At 49.2% G+C, this 22,609-nt stretch overlaps 1 protein-coding gene across 1 annotated transcript in view; it reads right to left on the bottom strand.

The window, feature by feature from the left end:
- Nucleotides 1-1,106: 1,106 nt before the first annotated feature.
- The window catches only part of GAB3 (GRB2 associated binding protein 3), a 45,165-nt gene continuing 23,662 nt past the window's right edge, over nucleotides 1,107-22,609 (bottom strand). The window contains exons 7-12 of the mRNA XM_044235754.1: nucleotides 19,475-19,530; nucleotides 18,916-19,135; nucleotides 16,403-16,484; nucleotides 15,202-15,304; nucleotides 5,102-5,215; nucleotides 1,107-4,190 (exon numbers count right to left, since the gene is read on the bottom strand). Of these exons, the coding sequence (XP_044091689.1) occupies nucleotides 4,074-4,190; nucleotides 5,102-5,215; nucleotides 15,202-15,304; nucleotides 16,403-16,484; nucleotides 18,916-19,135; nucleotides 19,475-19,530 (692 nt within the window). The 3' untranslated portion in view covers nucleotides 1,107-4,073. The remainder of the gene's footprint in view (nucleotides 4,191-5,101; nucleotides 5,216-15,201; nucleotides 15,305-16,402; nucleotides 16,485-18,915; nucleotides 19,136-19,474; nucleotides 19,531-22,609) is intronic.

Genomic DNA, 22,609 nt, shown 5'->3' with positions numbered 1-22,609 from the left:
CCACTGAAACAAGGGAAGGCAAAGTCTCATGAAAGTGACATTCCACTAAGACAGAGGTCTTGACCACAAACCAAAGACCAGAGCAACCGTGGCGGCTGGGTAAGCAGGGCCACACGTCTCACGGCTGCTCTGCCTTTTCCACTGAGCTCTGCCGGGAATCAAGGGTTGTAGAAGATGGCAAAGTGGGGGCAGGGTTCCTCACCGTGCACATGGATCTCCCTCCGGTGACTGCGCACCCTCAATTGGGAAGGGCCTCGTGTCCCCAAGGCCCTCCAGTGTCCCCTGTCTCGTCAGGGAAGTGCTGTGCATGTGGTGGGGGAGGGTCTGCGGCTCAGCTCTGCCTTCTCGCCCCTTGGCCCCCCGGTCCAGCCTGCACCAAAGCCACCCTCCCTCGGGTGCAGAAAATAAAAACCAAGTTTCTAAAGCACATGGCACCAAGTAGGGAAATGATAACACTAAATGCAACGTAAGGTCAAGAGAAATACAGGAGAATTAGGAAGCTAGAAACTGAGGTGGGGTGTCTGGTAAAGGGGCCAGAGCACAAGGGGCCTGGCGTTCAAATACCCTTGAGGTTAGGGTTCTTGGCCCCCGCTCCCCAGGTCAGCTCCGTGGGCCAAGCTGCTCTTCTCTGGGCCAGGGGCTTAGGCTGGGATGTGCTGGGCAAAAGCAGTCATGAGGTCAGCCTCATACTTCTCAGGGGCAAGTAATCATGTGGCTTTTTCTCCTCTCTCTGTCTTTGGCCTGTCGCCCCAAACCTGAGCCCCCACCACTCTGGCTGTCCCTGCCTCGCTTCGTGGCTTGGAGATGCCGCTGACCTGGCCGCCAGAGCAGCTGGGAGCCTCGGTGGCGGAGAGGGGTTGGTGGCACGAGAGACTTGGGTTGGGGAGAGGCAGGCTGGGGCTGTCGCTTTTTAAGGTCAGTAATGACGAAGGTCTTGTCACATGTGTTGTCGGGGAGGGTCACTGGCTTGGCCAGGGACTGGAGTTAGTTTCTGATGAAGAAAAGAAATGTCAGTGTGGTTCGGCTGAGCCGAGGCAGTGCTCAAGTGCTCACGTCCGCGTTTGCATCTAACGTCATCACTTCCAGCAAGTGAGGGACAACTGGGGTATGATTCCCCCCTATGTGACTTTTATTAATGCTAGAAATGAAACATTAAAAAACAAGGAATCTTTACACATCGGCATGATTATGGGTACAAGGATGGTATTAACAGAGACCAGGAAGGCCTGACAGGAGCCTTCTGTCTTGCCCCGATCCGAAGCCACAGTCCTGCCTCTCCTGGCTCCGGCGAAGAGGGACCGAGGAGGGACTGGGACCTTCCAGGATGGCCCTGGGCCTTGGAGCCCCGCCTGCCCCATGGAAAGCTAGACCCCGAGGTGCCTGACCTTGTGGCCTTAGGGACTTGCAGGCCTGATGTCCTGCCCTACACGACCCCCGACCTGGAGGAGCTTCCTAACGCAATGAGATGGAAGAAAATAAAGCAGAAAGGAACGATGAAGAAAACAATGTGGGATCAAGGGCCACAATGTCCTGCTGGCTTCCGGGATGGCGTCCCGGCACCTGACTCACACGCATGTCGCCTGGACTCGGAATGTCGTCCAAGACCATTGCCATTTTTTAAAAAGCCCCAGACCTCGCCCTGGTCAGATTCAGAGCCCCACGGCACATGCATCCCCTCCGCAGGAAGGCCGGATCTGGCGGCATCGCTGTGACCTCCGGTGCCTCTCCCGGGAGCGGCCACTGCTGTCAGCCCTGCGTGGCCCCGAGTCCGCACGCTTTCGGGGTACCATGCAGCAGCAGCCTTGTTGAAGTGTGGCGCGGTCTTGCGTGCCCTGGAAAGGAGGGTGAAGTCATCTTCTTCAGGAACCCCAAACGAATAGCTCCCGAACAGGTCACGCTACCCGAGCGTGTACTGCTCCGTGTAGCCACGGCTTCCAGGGGACACTGCAGGCAGGAGCTCTGCGCGGCACTCGGTCGGGTGCTGTTTCACGGTGGACCTGGTGCAGCTGTTCTCTTCTCTGATCTCCAGTCTAGGCGATTCCTGGCACCCGGGCGTAGAGTTTGTCCTGGCTTCGGTCGGGAAACCGAGACTCTGAACCTGGGCGACCGCACAAGGCAGGTACCATCGAGGAGAACCAACAGCCCTGCCTTCCGGTCCGAGGCCCTGTAACTCTCTGCAAGTCACACAGGAGCTTCCCGGCTCTGGCCTGTGCGTTGGGACGCGGTAGTGGCTGCGGGGAATAAGGGCCCTCTCACTTCTCTGTCCAGGTTCATTAAGGGGCCCTTATATCATTTAAACTGGCCAAGAATTTCTCCCCACTTTCCTCCAGGAAGGAAATGAGGTGACCAGGTCCTGCTGCTTTGAATGTCAAGTACTCGAACAGTCTGAAAGACCCAGACTGGCATTTACTTACTTTTGGGAAGTAAAGTAAAAAAGTAAAAGTAAAAAACCCCAAACCCCTACAGCAAAGCCTATAAGCTCCGACCGGCCCTGACTATCATCTACCTGCCTGCTTAGCCAGTCCATGGTCCCACGACACACCACGCCAGGAAGAAGGGTGGCCCCGGATCTGCTTAATTCCCGGTTGCTCAATTTGTCTTCCGGCGGCAGGTGCTCAGAAGAGTCAAGGGCCGTGCCTGACTGAGACTTTCATCGGGGTCCCCTGGGCCCCAGCACCCCACCAAGGAAAGGGTGACGTGATGCCCTCACGACAAACTGGGACCGTTTGGTTTCCGGACTGAGTCATCACTAAAACAGAAGGGAAAATTCATCGGGAAATTTGAGAATGGAACTCATTGTCTTCTGCTGTGTTGTGCTGTGTTTGTTTTCTGGTCATAACTACCTATTGCTCAAAAGCTTGAGTCTGGCACAGGACAGCCAGGGATGATTCATGCCTTCCCGAGGGGACAAAAAATTGTGTCAGCATTCGCCAGCTCACGGGAAACACAGTGCAAGGGTGCCACGTGATTGAAGAACGGATTTCACAGTGAATGTCAAAGAGGTATTTCGAACAGGAGCTTCCCATCTGAACACCACACAGAGAAAACTGGCCTGGACACGCATGCCGTTCACGTCAGAAAGCATCTGCTCAAAGTCACAGGAAAGGGAGAAGCGATGATGTCTCATCTTGTGTCTGCACGTGTTCCTCAGTCCCCGAGGGTGACCGAATGCGTAGGCTTCATCACAGTTCTCAGAGGCAGTGGTGTGAGCCTACGACGTGCGGCCTGGCCAACTCTGTTGTATGCCTCGCTCCGTGAGGGACCGAGTTAGAGTTCCTTCTTCTGGTTCTGTTCTCTTGCCTTTGCAGTGGGGGCAACAGTCTCTGCCAAACCTGGTTTCTGAGGTGTTTTAGGAAAGAGGTGAGATGATACGTGTGAAGACGTGCCCAGAAAGAGCAGCAGCCATGGCCGAGCCAGCCAGCCAGTGGCGTCTGATGTGCTCCCCCTGGGGCCCGGGGCTGACTGCCCCCATCATTCGAATTGCCTTTCTTGGGGTCAGGAATGATTTATGTGTGAGGGTTAGATGCTGCCACCACCTCTGGGTTTCATCCTCCTAACCAGGTCTTCAGGGGCTGGACAGGAAGCACAGAAGAGGGGTCAGAGTTTTCAAACCTGAGGGTTAAGTCATCCTGTCTGGTGTCAGTAATGGCTCTGATCTGCCCTCCAAGTGTTCCGCCAAAGAGATTCTGAACCAAAGTTTGCAGAAAATACACTCCGAAGCCTTGTTTTTGATTGTTCCTGCCCTGCCTGAATGGAGTTTTCTGCATTATAGTTCACGGCTCTGGAATCTTCCATGGCTGCCTCTTTCATCAGTGGAGCCAACTGCGAGCATCCCAGAGGCCGAGGGCCAGCGTGGCTGGGGAAGGCCACTGCCGGGATCAGCTGGGAGACGACCCCCTTGTTCCCCTTTAGTGGGTACAAATCCATCCTCTCTCCCAAAGCTTCTTGGCAAGGTCACGGCAATCACAGCTTCTCTCTGGCTCTTGACTGGCTTCGCCCATCGCTGCGATTCTGGCAAAGCAGCCCCGCGCCTGCGCCGAGCTTGCCCGCCCCCTTGCGGCCCGGCCTGCGCCTCACGCTTTGGACTGCCGCTCGTCCGTCCACTCCTGCCTTGTGCTCCGGAGGGCCTGGGTCTTCCGCTCGTCCACCTGCACGTAGTCGACCCTGTGCTCTTCCGAGACGAGAAGCTTCTGGAGGGGGGAACAGAAAGAGTTTCATTATGTGCACTGAAAACAAAGCGGGCAAACGTCAGGCCTCTGGCGTAGGTCACAGCGCCCCGATGTCGCGTACTTGGGGGTCCCGAAACGCCTCTGCTCCTGGACTCCCGCGGACCTCGCTGCGGCCGGCCGGCTCTGCCCACCCCACACTGAGCGCCGGCGACATGGGCTACCCCGATGCGCACGACCCCCGGCACGAGCCCCAGCCGGCGGCAGCTTCTCCTGGGCCCTGTATGGAAGACGGCCCGGGCTGCGAGCGACAGCGGCAGAGGCCTTGGCCACCATGAGCCACTGAGGTGTGCGGCTCGTCCGTCTGCGGCGACTGCAGGGCCTGCCAGCCCCGACGGCGACGCTCTTCTGTACTTGCTGCTCTCCCCCTTCTGAGCGGCTTTAACCTAACCCTAACCCTAACCCTAACCCTAACCTAACCCTAACGCTAACCCCGTTCAGGCTTTGGGAACGAAACTGAGGGTTAAGGAGAAGCGGGAGTTCATCTGGCAAAAGGGAGATCTTCCCGATTGGTTTCCCTGCGTGCGCTGCTCCGTTCAACTGCTTTTCTCCTCCACCGCCGCGTGCGGCAAGGCGCGCCTTCCTTCATGTCCCTGCGGCCGCTACGTCCCCCGCACGACGGGCCCCGACGGAGGCGCGGCAGTTCCGAGCCGCGCGGTACGGACCGCGGTACTGCGTCGGCGGCTGAAACCGGCCACCGGAGGCCCTTTGCCGGCGGGCCCCGTTGCCACCCCCCAGGGTCTAGCCGGACCACCGCCATTCCTGCCGCCCAAGCAGATGCTTCCCGGGGCCTTCGGAGAAGACTCGGCCAACGCCCCGGGGAGCTCGGAAGGGAAGGGCATCCGCGGGCGGCCCTCGGCCCCGGCTGCTCCTACCTGCTGCGCGGGCGCCGGCGACGCCGAGTTGAAGTCCAGAGCCAGGTAATCCAGGCTGGATTTCCTCGCCCACGTCGGGGTGCCGCCGCTCAGCGAGTGCGCCGCTCTGTGATTCTAGAAACCAACAGCACAGGACGCAGGTTAAGGGCGTCGGCCCAGGCTGCCGAGGGACCTGAGGCGGGTCAGCACCTGCGCCCCAGCCCCCCGCGGCGCGGCTGATGCAGCCGCCCGGAGCGGCCCCCGTCTGAGGGACAGCTGGCACGAGACACCATGTGGACGGTTCAGCTTTCTTGCCAAGCCGTTCTGTCACCCACCATGGAGACAGCCGGCCAAAACCTCCCTCAAGAAGAAAACTGCTGTAAAAATAGGACAGGCCAAGGGCACCTCAGAGACCCATCTGCAAAAGATCGATCACGTTTACTCAAGTTACAGTAAAGGCCACGCCAATGCACTCAAAGACGCTTTACACAACGCTAGCGCTGTGACATGGGTGACACACCCATGCACTCAGCACTCAGCCTCAGAAACCCCCGTTCCTCTTCTATGACCTCCTTTTCCTCACAAGAGACTACGCACTGTGTTGACCTTGACACTGACCACTGTTTTTAAATACACTTTTGACATCATGGAAGTACCCTTACATCACACACCTCAGTTTTGCCTGTTTTCAGCTTTTATCAATGCAAACACACAGTACGTATTTTTGGGGGGCTGCCCATGTTGCCCCACACTCGCCACTGCTGAGACACAGCCATCCCCCGAGGAGTTTCTAGGATGTGGGTCCGGGAACGGCAGGCCTGGCCCACCGGATGGGGTAGATGACATTACCATCCCGACACACTCGGCAGGAGGTTCCGAGCTTTCCACTCTCCATCCTTTACCCTAACCCGCGTGGGAAGATCAGCGTTTCTAGTTTCCCTCATTTGGGGGAAATGGCATCTTCCTGTGCTCTGCTCTTCCGTGCTCTCGACGCTTAATTGGCCACCTTTTCATATGTTCAAGGACCATCGATTTTTCTCTCTGCTGTGAATTGTCTGTTCAGGTTTGCTTTTGTTTTGCTGAGTTTTATATGGAAGTCCCTGCTTTTTTTTTTTACTAATTTTTCTTAGTACTTCCTCACATATCCTGGACAGCAATTGTTTCTTGGTCTACAGTTGTTCTTTCTTTTTATGGCATTCTCTCTCCTTTTTCAAAAGAGATTTTATCCATTTATTTGACAGAGACAGAGAGGGGGAGGATAAGCAAGGGGAGGCACAGAGGCAGAAGGAGAAGCAGACCCCCAACCAATCACGGAGCCCGACACGGGACTCGATCCCAGGACTCCGGGATCATGACCTGAGTCAAAGGCAGATGCTTCACCAACTGAGCCCCCCAGGTGGCCCTATAGTATCTTCTAAATGAAGAGTCATTCCAACTTTTAATGTAATATTTTCCTGAGTGGCTTGTTTTTTTTTTTTATTTTAAGGAACTCTTCCTATGGTGAAGTCAAAACTTGTTGCCCTGTATTTTCTCCTAGAATGATAAACTTTTGCCCTTCACATTTAAGTAATAACCTAGCCTGAGCTGATTTTAACCTATGGTAGTGAAAAAGGGATACAATCCATTCCTTTTTTGTTGTTTTTACCCCACAGGGATAGCCACCCTGTCTTCTGCGACGCAAACTCTAGTCACGTGTTGCGTTCTCATATGTGAACAGATGTTGAGTTCTATCAAATACTTGCTCTGCATCTAATGAAATAATGACATCATTTTCTCCTTTAATATATTAACATGCTTGATTGACTTAATAGAGTCTTTTAATTCAGAGTCATTACAGCTCGTCTCTCAGAGAATACTGTGGAAGGCCCTTGTCCCGATGAACATAGGGAAGCCTGGCTCACTACATGGTACTCCAGAAACAAATATAGCACTGTATGTTAACTAACCGGAATTAAAATTAAAACTTAAAAAAAAAAAGGTAGTAAGAGATTATAGAAAAACGTTTCCCCTTCTGGCATAGTTTTTGTTTTGGTCTCTACCCTTCGTGCCAGAGCTATCCTGAAAGGTCTGATAAGGACACTGGCTGTCCACTCACTGGCTGTCCACTCGTATGTAAGAGTAAAAGTCCCAAAAGTCGACTGGAAGCTTTGAGTACATTGGTGGTGCTTGTCCACAGTGGGGTTCACTGCAGGGTGATCCTACTGGATGCTCTTCTTGGTAAACCCTCAGTGTCAGGACCTCGGTCTTCCTTGGGCTGCTCAAATAGCCCACAGCACTATCTTCCAATCTCCAGGACTTGGTTGCAGAGGTCTGATTGTCAACACTAGGGAAAAGGTTTGGGAGTGGTTCTCATATTTACCTAATCACCTCGTGCTTAGTATTTAGTATTCTTGGTCAGATGGGTCTAATGTCTCTCCCCGCCAGTTCAGAGAGCCCTTGTTTTATTCTCTCTAGAGACTACACTTCAACTTCTCTGTAGAGACGGGAGGTCCTAGTGGCCCACCTCCACGCAGTGAGGGAGAGGCACTGCAAGATTTACCTGCTGCTTAGGCAGGCTTTGGACTAATAGCCCTTCTTTTCCTTTCCCTTCAGCCCTAGTTCCAGAACCATGCACCATGGACAATTCCTGAACCTTTTAGGTACTCTATAATATTTTCTGCCTCTCCCTGACCCCCCCTGCATATTTAGGACTTAACTTTCTTAGGTCTGATAAGTCATTTACCACACACCCATCTGCTTTCCAGTTTCCAATGTCACTACTATTATCTTCTCCAATTCTTTATACCCTTATGGGTTTATGCCTTCACCAAATCCCTGTACTGAAATTTTAGACGCTCTTTTGGGATGGACGGAAAACAGAAGCCTGGTGTGGATCTGCCATCCTTACGGAGATGTCCATGAACAGATTCTGGAATGTTAAATCCACTTTGTATACCTGGAATGAATTCAACTTGTTTGCGTATATTCTCAGCTTTTCATAGTGCTGGATTTATTTTGCTAAAATTTTCTGTAGGGCTTCTTTTCTGACAACTTCATCGAGCCATAATTCCAGACCACACAATACTCCCATTTAAAGTGGACAATGCATGTGTCCATATTTGTGCAATCACTGTCTCAGTCAATTTTAGGACATTTTCATCACCCCAAAAGAAATCTGCACCCCTTAGCTGTCATCCACAGTCTCACCATCTCCCCAAGCTCTAGACAACCACCACTAATCTATTTTCTGTCTCTATAGACTTGCTATTCCAGACATTTCATATCAGTGCAGTCATATAGTACGTGTCTTTTGAGATAACTGGCTTCTTTTACTCAGCATACTGTTTCCAAGATTCACTAGTGTTGTTTCATTGTACGACTGCATAACGTTCCATTGGGTGGCTAGACCACGTTTTATTTACTGAGTCAACAACTGATGAACATTTGGGCTATTTTCACCTTTGGGCTCTTAAGATATTTTATGTGGTGGTATGTAGTTTTCATGGACACAGAAGTGTCCTATCAAATTAAAAAAAGTAGAACAAATGTAGCTCCACTTCCTTTTTTTTAAGATTGTATTTTTAGGTAATCTTTACACCTTATGTGGGGCTCAAACTCACAAACCCAAGGTCTAGAGCATGCTCTAGCAAATGAGCCCACCAAGTTCTATTTCTCATGTTGGATTAAATAACTTTGACCCCTCTTCCTGCAAAGAACAGTATTATTTCATTTTTGGTAGAATCTGAGGAATTGTTTCTAAAACTGTATGGGAAAAGAGAGGACCAAAAATAGCCAAAGAAACCTTGAGGAAGATCAACAAGCAGGACTTACTTTCCTCCATATCAAGACCTATCAAGCTGCAGTAACCAGCACGGTGTGCTAGTGTCCAAGACAGACAGGTAGACCGATGGAACAGATCTGAGAGACCAGAAGAAGGCTTGATTTATGGCAAATATGGCGCTGCAGAAGTGGCAAATCATAGTAATTTAAGATAAATGGTGATAGATCAATTAGAGAAACATATCGAGGGAAAAAGAAATTTGATTCCCACCTGCAATCATACACAGAAGTTAATTCCAGGTGCACTGCAGACCTCATTATGAATTGTACAAGTATAAAGCTTCTGACAAGTAACCAAAATTTACCCAAGATTTCATAGATCATGTTAATGGTCCTTCAACTATTAAAGAAATTGAAGTCACCTACATGTTTCACTGTTAAATTTGCCAAAAAATTTAAAGAATAAATAACACTAATTCTACATAATCTGTTCCAGAAAATAGAGGAGGAGAGAACACTTCCTGAGGATCCCAACATTACCTTGATAACAAAACAAGGCAAAGACACTATGAAAAACCCGCAGATCGATACCCATTGTGACCATGGATACAGTATCCTCAACAAAATGTCAGCAGATCAAATCCAGCAATACATAAAACGAATACTACACCATGACCAAATGGATTTTATTTGGGGAGTTCATGACTGACTCAATATTCAAAAATAAACCAGGATATTATTAAAAATAAACCAGGATAAATAAACCAGGATAGTCCACAATATTTACAGTCTAAAGAAGAAAACGAAATGATCATACCAATGAATACTCAATAGTGAGACTGAACGAAAGGGAAACAAAGAGATTCCTCTCACCACATGTATGCAACACTGCACTCAAGTCATCAGGCTGGTGATAAAGCAAATGAAAGAATGAAGGACAGAGACAGAAAAGGAAGGAATAAAACACTGTATTTACAGACGAGATGATCATGTAAACAGAAAACCCCAGGGAATGTAAAGAAAATTAACCTCCCATATCTAATAAGGGAATTTGGCAAAGTTGCAGGATACAAGGCCAGCACACCACAAACAATCGTATTTGTATATACTGCCAAGGGACAACTGAGAGCTGAAATTACAGAAATGACATTTACAATAGCTCCAAAAGGTGAAATACACAGGTAGAAGTCTAAGAAAACATGATAACATCTATATGTTAAAATTATAACATTCTAAGGAAAGAAATCAAGAAAATCTGAATAAATGGAGACACACTATATTCATGAATTAGAAGATCAGCTTAGAGCAAGTGTCAGTTCTCCTCAAATTTATTCATAGATTTAACACAATTCCAGTCAAAATCACATCAGGATATTTTGTTAGATAATGAAAAGTTATTCCAAAATTTACATTGAAAGGCAAAGGTGGGGGCACCTGGGGGGCTCAGTCAGTTAAGCGTCTGCCTTCAGCTCAGATCATGATCCCCGGGTCCTGGCATTGAGCCCCACATCAGGCTCTCTGCTCAGTGGAGAGCCTGCTTCCCCCTCTCTCTCTGCCTGCCTCTCTGCCTACTTGTCATCTCTCTCTCTATCTCTGTCAAATAAATAAATAAATAAATCTTTAAAAAAAAAAAAAAGAAGAAACTCAATGAATTGTGCTCAATCAATAGGCAATAATGTCTCTGCCACTGGCCATAGCAATGTTTTCCCAGATATGCCTCCTGAGGCGAGGGAAATAAAACAAAAATAAACTATTGGAACTACATCAAAATAAAAAGCTTCTGCACAGCGTAAGAAACAATCAACAAACTTAAAAGGCAACCTACTGAATGGGAGAAGGTATTTGCAAAATACGTAAAGAATTTCTTATATGACTCAACACCCCCAAAACAAATAATACAATTAAAAAACAGGCAGAAGACATAACGGACATTTCTCCAAAGAAGATATCCAGATGGCCAACAGACACATGAAAAGATGCTCATCATCACCAATCATCAGGGAGATGCAGACCAAAACCACAATGAGATGCCACCTCACACCAGTCAGCATGGCTAAACTCAACAACACAAGACAGGGAGGCCTGGCTACCTCAGTCAGCAGAGCATGTGACTCTTGATCTCAGGGTTGTAAGTTCAAATCTCACACTGGGTGCAGAGACTATTTAAAAAAAAATCCACAGTGAACAACAAGTGTTGGCCAGGATGTGGAGAAAAGGGAGCCCTTGTGCATTGCTGGTGGGAAGGCAAACTGGTGCAACCACTCTGCAAAACAGTGTGGAGGATCCTCGAAAAGCTAAACACAGAACTACTCTAGGATCCAGTAATTGCACGGCTGAGTATTTCCCCAGAAAAGATGAAAACACTAAGTCAAAGGGATCCAAGCACCCCACATTGAGAGCAGTGTTGTCACAATGGCCACAAGACAGCAGCAACCCAAGCGTCCATGGACTGACGAATGAATAAAGATGTAGTGTGCGCACACGCACACACCCACACCCACACCCACACACCCATGGAATATTATTTGGCCATCAAAAAAGAATGAACCCTTGCCATTTACAACATGGATGGAGCTAGAGAGAATCATGCTAAGTGAAATAAGCCAGTCAGAGAAAGACAAACAGCACACGATTTTACTCATATGTGGAATTTAAGAAATGAAACAGATGAGCAAAGGAAAAAACAAAAAGAGGTAAGCCTAGAAACACTTTTAACTCCAGAAAACACACTGATGGTCACCACAGGAGAGGTGGGGGAGGGAAGGGGTAAATAGGCGCTGGGCATGAAGGAGGGCACTTGTGGTGACCAGCGGCAGGTGTCACTGCATTGCACACCAAAAACTGGTACTGCACTGTATGTTGACTCTACTGGTATTTGAGTAAAACCAAATAAATCTGGCTTAACCAAATTAAAAACCTTTGCTCTGCAAAAGAAAGAAGAGAATGAAAAGGCAAGTTCCAGATGCAAAAGAAAATTTGTGCCAGTCACATACCCATTGGGTGAGTCATACACAGAATACGTTAAGAGCTCTCAAAACCCAGTGTAAGAAAACAAACAGCACAACTGAAACTCAGGCAAAAGGGTCCAACAGATAGATACTCCACCAAAGAAGACACACAAATGCCTGACAGACACACAAAATTAAGTCTGACCCCATTTGCTGTTAGGGAAATAGGTGTTAAAATGACAATGAGATACCACTACCTACACATTAGAAGGTCTAGGTTAAAAACAAAAAAGAAAACTGCGGACCAAGGACACTCCCGAGGCGTGGCTGGCGCTCTCACAAACAGCTGACAGCTTGTGTGGCCATGACCATGACAGCAAGGCTTGGGCAGTACCTCTCAGAGTCAAACCTACAACAGATGACCCTTTAAACCTAGCTGATGACCCAGCAATCTCACTTCTAGGTCCTTATCCTAGAGGAGGAGGTTTCAACAACGGCATTCTTGACTTTTAGGGTCAGATCATTCTTTGTCGTGGGGAGTTGTCCTCTGCACTGGAGGACGTGTAGCAACCCCCCTGAACCACATGCCCCTGCGCGAGCTTCTGGCAACCGAAAACGTCTCCAGACATTGCCAAGTATCCCTTAGGGGGCGAAATCAACCCCCGGTAGAGAACCACTGCTCTAGTGAAATGAAAACTTGGGGAATGCCAACGGATGCCCACACAGAATCTGTAAAAGGCCCTCAAGATCAGGAACAAGGCAAGGTGGTCCACTTCTGCAATTTCTAGTCAACAAAGTATTGGAAGTTCCAGCTATATGGAGCAGTTAGGCAAGAAAAAAGTAAAAAGGCAGCCAAGTTGGGAAAAAATAAGCAAAATAATCTGTTTGTTGACAACATGGTCTTATATGTGGAAAACTCTAAAGATTCCTCGCAAAAAAATTAATAACAAACAAAAATTAAACTCAGCAAGTTTGTAGGATACAAAGATCACACCCAAAATTCAGTTGCATTTCTATACACTAACTGAACCACCTGAGAAGAGGAAATCAAGAAAATGGTATCACGGTGCCTGGGGGGCTCAGTTGGTGAATCGTCTGCCTTCGGCTCAGGTCATGATCCTGGAATCCCGGGATCGAGTCCCACAGGGAGCCTGCTGAGCAGGGAGCCTGCTTCTCCGTCTCCCTCTGCCTGCTGCTCTGCCTACCTGTGCCTTGCTCTCTCCGTTAAATAAATAAATAATCTTTTTTAAAAAAAGAAAACGGTATCATTTACAATATTAAAATGAATGAAGAATTTGGGAATAAATTTAACCAAAGACTTGTAATGACAACTTCAAAACATTGCCGAAAGAAAGCAAAGCAGACACAAATAAATGGAAAGACATTTCCATTTATGTGTACGGATTGGAAGACTTAACACCCAAATGTCCTCCAGTGGGTAAGGAGACGAACCATGGCACACTTGCACACTTGAACAGTGCTCGGCAGTAAACCAGAAAGAACGACTGACAAGCATTACAGCTTGGGTGAACCCCCGAGACATTGCACTGAGTGAACGAAACCAGGCTCACAAGATGGCAAACTCTGTATAGCGATGGAGAACGCGTCCGTCAGGGCCAGGGATTCGGGTTGTGGGAGGGTGTGACTATGGAGACGGAGCTCGGAGGACAGCCTTGAAGTTGTGCCGTGTCCTGACTGTGCCGGTGGGCACGTGAACCTATATCCACGTTAAAATGCACAGTCAGAAAGCCTGTTTCACTGTAAGATAATCTAAAAGGTAAAAAGTATTATAATGTCATAACAAACCACTTAAGGTGAGATTCCGAGTCTAGAATTCTACTATCAAAATCTTACAAAATGACTGAAATTACAGAATGTGGAAATACTGTAGAAAAGAGATCACAGAAGTTAAAATTTTCATTCTTCTAAATTTTCTGTAATTTCACAAACAGCGAAAGAAAGTAAAAGAGGATGCATAACTGTAACAGAACAAAACTTGCATCTCAGTCCCTAGCCTCAATTTTTACATTCAGATCAGACCTTGTTGTCAGAGAGAAAAACACCAACATACACGATTACGTGCAGGATCAAATCAAACCCTGTGAGTCGTGTGGCTTTGTTGTGCGAACGAGAGAAAGAAGGTAACTCACACATGGTGCTTTCCCCACAGATACCTGCCTCCAGTCTGCCCTGTCATATGGCCTAGTAATGCCCAAACGGTCAATAACTCATGACTATCCACCTCGGTCAGAAACCAAGCCGTAACTATGCGGTTAATGAAACACCAGTCTTTCTCATAACCTCAAAGGTCAGGGATGAACTGCGAGCGTCTGGAATGAGTCCGCACTTGCTTCTATCAGGTTATAGGTTCACTTCCCTTTTCTGTTCTCTGGAGACAGAGCACAGCTGGCCAGTATCCTTTATAAGAGTGTTTTCTTCTAGAAGTTTCCCAAGGGCCATGACTAAGTGAGAAAAACACTGGGAAGACCAGAGCAGATTTGAATATGAGTCACTTTCCATCTGCATATGGTTAAGGGAACTTACAGCCTAATTTTTATCAACAAGAAAGGCAACATGAAGCATTTAATTACTGCTTCACTGGACATGACCGTGTTTAGATTTTTACTTGCCTACTAAGCTCATGCACAGGAGGGCCAGAACTGTGCATACAGCCACAGTGCCTTGCATATCGGTCTTCTATGATCTCTTTTCAAAACCTCATAGGTCAAACAGAGATTCTCCCTGGAGTTAAGTTCAGAACAGGCTAATGCGCCTCATAATTCCTAGAGGTGCTAAAATTCCCTCTGTCTTCAAGACCCGTGCTACCAACAGACTCCAACGTAAAGGGAATGGAGGGAAGAGCAGAGAGGGGGAGGGGGAGATTAGTTACTTAGTTGAAGGATGGAGATGTCAGGTCTCTATTTGCCCAGACCTACAGAAAGACCCGGTAACCCAAGTCTCCAGACACTGAGTCACATTCACAGCCCGGGACCCTGCACTCCCCGCCACCAGGACCCCAAGTGACTCATCCCCCCAGAAGGCTCATTAGCAATGGGGGCAGGGCCACCAGGTGGTCCGGCAGAAGGGCACCCCGGATACGTGCATTTGCGCTGCACAGCCACAGAGCCGCAAACTCACTGCGATCAAACAGGACAGCACGGCCCTGGTGGAAAGAACGGCTGATGTTTCCCGTCCCCCATTCCATACGCCTTGACCCTGGGGGCTCCCGCCACAGCCTCAGAACGCAGGAGAGAAAAGCAGCTTCGAATCGGTTAGTTGCGGGTAACCTGGCAGCACGTTCACGTGACTGTTTCCAGACTGCAGGGGGCTTTCGGGGGCACACGTGTCCTCCACGAAGAGCTCACAGAAGGCACACTGGGGTGGAGCACATGAGAGTGTGAAACAGACGATTACCATGTGGATGTAGCTTTCTTCCTCTTCTCTGGAAACGGAATTGGCAAAAAATCTTGCAGAATTAATACCGTTTCTTTCTGGAGAGAGAAATCTGGTTCGATTGCTGAGAACAAAAACACAGATGAGGTCAAAGCAATGTCTTAACAGCTGCTCTGAAAGCCAGCCAGGAAGTGACACAGTCCCCGTGGGCTCTTCAGCCCTCCCCTTCCAGATACAGTTTCCTTCTGGCCAGAGCACTTCCCGAGGCCACAGGGCCTGCCCAGCTTCTGCCCTGTTCTGGGGCTTAGGGCTCCTACTTCTCAAGGGTTACTTCTTTCCAGACCCTCCATGTGACACAGCTCACAGGCTTTCTAGAAACAGACCAAGGCCTCATATCATCTAGGAAAACACACACACACACACACACACACAGCTCCTTTGGGGCTCTCTTGTTTCCGTTCAAAGTAACTGGCCAACGTAACGAGGTGTGGCCATTCCTCTGGCGGGATGAGAACAAGACGGCAAATTCATTTCACCCTCCTCCCAAGTCAGAAGCACAGGCCGCATCTCTCTGCAGTCATGGCTGGAAACAGAGCTCTTTGCAGAGGTCCGCTTTGCAAAGTGACTGACTGTATCCTGCGGCATGGAGAGAAGCCAGAAACTCTGGGGCCAGGCCCAAGACTCTGAAAACACAACTTCTAAAGGATGAGATGAGAGTGCAGACACATCTGGGGGCCTGTCTGCCAAGTCCATGCAGTGTCCCTCTTTCTCTGCGGACTCCCTTCTCCTACTCTGCTCACAAGCCTGGGCTTCTGGAAGCCATGTTGGCCCTCCTGGCCCATCCCCCTGAGCAGAGTCACCTGTGGCCCAGAGGCTGGGGCAGAACAATTCCCTCTCCCAGGAAATGTGAGTTGGGGTTGAGATGGAGCCTGTTTCTGCTGGTACTGGGCCTGGGGCATGTACGTAAGCTCGGGATTTATGGTACACATGAAGACAGAAGGCGACATGGGAGGTGGAGAGTTCCCTGGGTTCCCAACAGCTCGTTCCTGACTCCAGCATCCTGGGACATCCAGTTACACCTTTTCCTTCGTGATCGACAAGGTATTTCTGGCTCATGATAACAAACCCCACCCCTCCTTTGACTCTAGCTACATCTCCTCAGAGTCTGAACTAAACCCAGGAGTGCCCCTGCCAGATGAGGGCCCCGTGAGCAAAGACGTACCAAGGGACGGTGCAGGTCCTGGTTACACACGCGTGTTCCCGGATGGTGGAGAGGTTTCTCAGGTCCAGGGGAGGAGGCCGTGCTACAAGACAATCCATGATACCCAGGGTGGTGAGTTCTTGGGAGTTCAAGATGAAAATTATGACATTCTATTTACTTACTAGCATGTCGAGTCCAAATCGACAAGCAAGTGCAGTGATGATGGCTGCAAACTCACTGACTCACCCTTCCCTACCGCACCGGTCACCTTACCTGCCTGACGCACCAATGGCAATACGCTGAGTCAACAGGCATTTGAAAACTCACTGTGCACCAGGCATGGTTCTGGGTGTTGGAAGGGACAGTGTGAGCCTGGCATGTCTAAGATGGACAATGAAGTGTAAGGGGGAAGACCAGAACATTCTTCACCATCTCTCTGCCTGGTTGGTCATCTTCAGATCTCAGCTCAAGGTCTCCTGCCTAGGAAGGCCTTCTCTGACCTCCAGACAAGGTCAGGCCCCACAGCGTGGGCTCTCGTGAGTTCTTGCATCTACCTTGCAGTTGGCAATGATCTATTCATCTGCGATGATCTGATTCTGGTCTAGACTGTGCTCTGGGAGGACGGGGATTTGTTTGGCTCATTCCCGGCAGTAGCCTTGGCACGGAGAGCAGTTCTTGGCACCTGACCCTTACTCCATACCTCAGTGGTCCACCTCGTTGAGTAGGTCATGCCTGTGTCCCTCTACCAGGGCCCTGACCAGGTTCCTTTTGTTCCGTCCACGAGACCACATGGGTAGAGACTACTTGAGTCTACACCATCAGAGCCTCGGACAGTGACTGTCACTGCTCAGTCAGTTTCCCAGAAGCCTCCGAGCTGGGGGAGGTACTGAGCTAGAAAGGCCATGTGAGTCACACAGTCCCTGGGGAGAAAGTCTCTCCTGGTGGCAGTACAGTCTGGCATTGGCCTCACCGACCAGCCAACTCGTGGCTTCTCTACCTGCCCTCTCCCGTTGGGCCCCAGGCTCCACCCCTGTAGCCACCCCTGTCAGCGCCCATCCTCCTGGCCCAGGTGTCCCCCTTCACACCTACCCAGTGAATCCCCAGCCCTGGGTCCATCCAACACGCTCATGCCTCTGAGCGCCAGGCCTCACAGAGCTGCAATGGCCGACGCAGCCACTAGCCACACATGGCTATTTCAATTTATATCTCTTCACATTAAATAAAATGGAGAGTTCAGTCATGAGCATGAAAGGTACAGCATGGGGCATACAGTCAAAAAAACTGTTTTTCAGTTGTACTAGCCACACTGCAAGTGTCCAGGAGCCACATTCCTATCGTCACAGGAAGTTCTGTTGGACAGCATTGCTAGAGAAAATCAACTGAGCGAAATAAAGAGCGACCTCGAAGTCACACATCCCGGTGAAGTTGCTCCTGACCAGAATGAGGGACTGTTCTCTCTGAACTGCCTCAGACAGGGCTCATTCTCTTACGCGGTAAGAGAGAGGATGATCTTACCCTAACTCTAACCCTAACCCCTAACCCTAACCCTAACCGTAACTGACTTGATCATCCTCCGTCTTCCAGCTGCTTCTTACCCGTCTTCCTCCACCTCCCACTGAAGAACCTGCAGGTTCTCCTCTTTCTGTCCCACCCGGCGCCCAGCCCAGCAGCACACACAGCAGACGTGCTGGAAATGAGCGCTCACTCGAACTGAATGTCGGGGGACTAGAACGGCCGGCCTGGGCAGGGCCCTGGCTCCCAATTTGGGGCAAGGCTGCGTGAAGCAGCAGATTTTCCAAAGCGTGAACAGAGGTGGGAACCGACCAGAGATCGCCGTCATTGTGCCGAAGGGCTCCCGCAAATCACAGATGGGTACCGGGCAGGCGGCAAGGGGCACGAAGGAATTTAGCAAGTTACCCTGACCTGCTTTTCTTTTCCCTCTTCTTGCTCCCTCTCTGTCCATGCTGTTCGCAGACCAGAGAAGCTGCGTGGGAACAATGCAGAAGCTTCGAGGAGCTCTGGGCCCAGAGGATCCAGACTGCTCATTGCCCCCAGACACCTCTGCGGCTGGGCACGTGCAGGGCTGTGAGTGGGAAGTTGTCTATGACCAGGTCTCCCACTCAGGAATCCGTGTCCAAAGTCATTCTTGACTAACCCTAACCTCACTGTGATTACATTCCAGTCTGTTTAAACGAAGACATGCCAGGTGGGTTTCATCAACGTCACTTAGTTCTGGGGCCTCTGGTAGGGAAGCAGCAAAGATGAGCCTCCGGAATGATCTTGGCTTTGCAGGATGTTTGCAGGGCCACAGTGCCTTAAGTCCCACGCCTCCTTCTTGGTGTCCAGGGTGGCAAGCTTTCCCAGCCCTTCCCTTTCAGTCCCAGCCACTGCTCCACGCCCTTATACTTCCCAACCCTGTAAGATGCTTCCTCTAGGGCTTCCTTCCCAGGGACGGTCAAGAAGGACACTTTTCCACGTGGCCTCAAGGACCCGTCCCCCCGCTCCCGCATGGCGTGCCTGGTCAGGTGGCTTACGTTTCCTCTGAGGCTTGAGATCTCTGTTCACTGGGGGAGGCTCCAGGTCTGCCGGCAGCTCGGGCAGTGGGCTCGAGAGGCTTCCTGGGCTCATTGGGATGTAGTCGTCGTGGCCGCAGGGGGTTCGGAGACTGGAGCCGGCCGCCTGGGGGCCCATAGGCACGTAGCCGTCCTCGGCCCCAGCTGGAGCCATGGGGTACACGGGGGAGAAGCCGCACGGCTGCAAGAGAACAGGCACAGAACCGTCATGGCAACGGCTGAGGCGCGCTCCCGAGGGTGATGCTAGAACACAGCGGGCGGGGAGCGCGCGCAGATGCTCAAGGTTGGAGGAGATGCTGTAGGTCGTGATGAGTCCGACAAGGGCCTGGACAGCTCGAACTGGCAGTGTCCTTACAGAACACTAGAAGTCCAGTAGTTCCCAGACAATGCAAGCCTTAGGGGACACTGAAGGGTCCCCAGAGGCTCAGTGCTGAGTCTCAAAAGACTCCGAGGGAGCACATGTTGGGCAGGCCACCTGTGGTAAGGCTGAGGCTTAAAGGAACTCAAGTGCCACACTTACCAAATTTAAACTAAGCCGCTTGTCTCGGTGCCTTAACGACTGGCCTTCTACGTCAGCTGCAAGAAACAAGCCAGGGTGGTGAGAAATGCACGACAGTGTCCACTGTGACCAGGTTCCATGGCCCTGTGCACCGCAGGGCCCTCCGCTCGGCTCCAGGGAGGAAGAGAAGCGGACACATTTGTGTGCGCAGCCTTGCTCCTCCATCTGATCCTGTCTGGCCGCGCGTCGGGACACAGTCCCCAACAGACGGAGACCAGACCGGATCTGGAAGACTCCGTATCACAGCTTCAGGTCTCTCTGTGAATTCGGAGGACACACGGCAAACACTTAGCACATGCCCTTGGCACGTACCACAGGAATGTCCTGAGCATCGAGAGGAGAGAGGAGAGCCGGAGGTCAGAAGGGAGAAGGTCTAACAGACCCCGGGTGACGAGCAGACGAGGGACAGCACCCAGAGCAGTGCATAGGGTGCTGGAGGCCTGTGACCACAGCTTTCTGGAGCAACAGCAGCTGTGCAGGCACGGGCACGGAGAAAAGAGGAAAGTCAGGCTAATCGAGGACTAGAAGCTTGTCGGAGGGATGTGATGAACAGTGTGGCCAGAATAAGGGTTGGACATGTCCAAAAGGCAGAGCAGTAGGGTAAGTGGACCTCAACTCAAACGAGACGTAGTTTTTGGGAATTAGCAGCTTAGAGATGGCAGTCAAAACCCTAGGAGTAGATGCGTCTCCGTTGCAAGTATTAAGAGCAGTTTAACTACAAAATCCTAGAGGATCCAGTCTTCACAGAAGCATGAGGAAAGTCCGGTACGTGTTCTTAGCACATGGCTACCACGGAGCTCTTCCTCAAGAACCTGGAGACACGGAGAGTCAGGTTGCCTTGGGCAAATATACTGAAGAGTCAACATCATGTTTTGGGGGGGCAGAGGCAGAGGGAGAGGGAGAATCTTAGGCTCCATGTCCAGCAAGTGGGCTTGATCTTATGACCCTGCCATCATAACCTGAGCTGAAACCAGGAATGGAATGCTTAACTGAGCCACCCAGGTGCCCCAAGAGTCAACGTCCTCTTAAAGTGAGAGAATAATTCCCAGCTCAGAAGATGTGATGGATACTGTGCATCATGTACAGACTTCTTTTGTCGGTGATGTCCTGATAAAGCCACCCTAAATCAAAGATATTCTAAATGAAGAATGTCTTTATGACCAAACATTATAGCTTAGTCTAGCTTGCCTTGAACGGGCTCAGAACACCAATATTCACCTATAGGTGGGCAGCATCAACTAAGACAGAAGCCTATCTTGTAATAAAATAAAATAAATAAATAAATTGGGGGTGACCTGGGGGGGCTCAGTTAGTTAAGTGTCCAACTCCTAATTTCAGCTCAGGTCCTGAACTCAGGGTCCTGGGATCGATACCCACATCACCCACTCCTGCCCCCACTCTCTCCCTCTGCCTGTGCCGCTCCCCCTGCTCATGCACATACAAGCACTCTCTCTCTCTCTCTCTCAAATAAATAAATAAATCTTTAAAAAAATCCTAAATCAAACTACCATAAGGCAGGGACCATCTGTATACACATATATCTTTATCTCTTTATATATTCCTTTTTAACACAAATGGTAGTATATTATACTCCCTGTTCTGCAAACTGATTTTTTCACTTAATATCTTGGATATCAGGGCAGAGAAACACAACCAAGAGCTTCTTCATTCTTTTACTCACTGGCATTGTATTTCATTCTACAGATGGGTCATAATTTGAGTATTCCTCTATTATTAGATATCAATTTTATTTACAACACTTTGTTTTAAAACAAAAAGAACGGGGCACCTGGGTGGCTCAGTTGGTTAAGCAGCCAACTCTCGATTTCGGCTCAGGTCAATATCTCAGGCTTCTCAGATCTAGTCCTGCATGGGGCTCCCTGCTTCTCCCTCTCCCTCTGCTGCTTCCCCACTCGTGCTCTCTCTCTCAGAGAAGTAAATTAATCTTTAAAACAAAGGACAGAAATGGTAGAAAAATGGACATAAATGAAATAAGAATTGAATGTCTGTACTTAGGGAAAAAAGTGAAGAGAAAGATAAAACCAGGCTCAGAAATGAAGCCTTAGTTACAAGATTCCCAGGGAAAAAGAGTTCAACTGAAAATTAAATAAGTGCCATTGAATCAATGCCAGAAAACAAGAAAGAAAATAAAAGAGAAAGAAAAAGAATCACACAAAAAATGGTTGAAATAGGAGCCAGGCAAAGAAGATGCAATAGACGTATTTATTATTGGATTCCTCAAAGAAGGAAAACCAAACAGTGGTGTAGTACTAATATTAAACACTGTAATGCAAGAAAAAGTCCACAAGTAATTGTGGACTCTACATACTGAAAGGGCCCACCAACCACCTGGATGGTAAATTGTCCTACAACGATGATACTGATAAAATGACAGAATGAAAACAGATAAATAGCTGGTTCAAAGCTAGAGAAAGAACAGAGAAAACCCAAAGATATTACAGAATAAAGATAAAAGCAGACAATGGTACAGTACAGAGAAAGAGTAGACTTAATTTTAGGAAAAAACAGACTCTATGGGGCATCCGGCTGGCTCAGCCCATGGAGCGTGGGACTCTTGATCTCAAGGTTGTGATTTCAGGCCCCACGCTAGGTACAGAGATTGCTTAACAATCAAATCTTTAAAAAATCAAGATATTTGTTTTCTGGGGGGAGAAAAATAACCAAAAGGCAACCAACTAGCCAATCTAATCAGTGGGTAGGGGTTAGCACAAATCTACAAAATAAGAACTGAAGAGTGCCCGGGCAGCTCAGAGGGTGAAGCCTCTGCCTTCAGCTCAAGTCATGACCCCGGGGTCCTAAGATTGAATCCCGCATTGGGTTCTCTGCTCACCGGGGAGCCTGCTTCCTCCTCTCTCTGCCGGCCTCTCTGCCTACCTGTGATATTTCTCTCTGTCAAATAAATAAATAAAATCCTTAAAAACAAAACAAAACAAACAAAAAATAAGAACTGAAAAGGAGGAAATGACTACTGAAGCACAAGAAATTTAAAGAAATGAGAATTCTCCACTAATTTCTACACAAAGTTTAAAATCTAAATGAAATGGATCATTTCCTAGGAAAATAAAGTATACTGAA

Source organism: Neovison vison, chromosome X (assembly GCF_020171115.1).
Source record: "Neovison vison isolate M4711 chromosome X, ASM_NN_V1, whole genome shotgun sequence".
In the NCBI taxonomy this organism is placed as follows: Eukaryota; Metazoa; Chordata; class Mammalia; order Carnivora; family Mustelidae; genus Neogale; species Neogale vison.
This window is presented reverse-complemented; position numbering and strand designations above follow the sequence as displayed.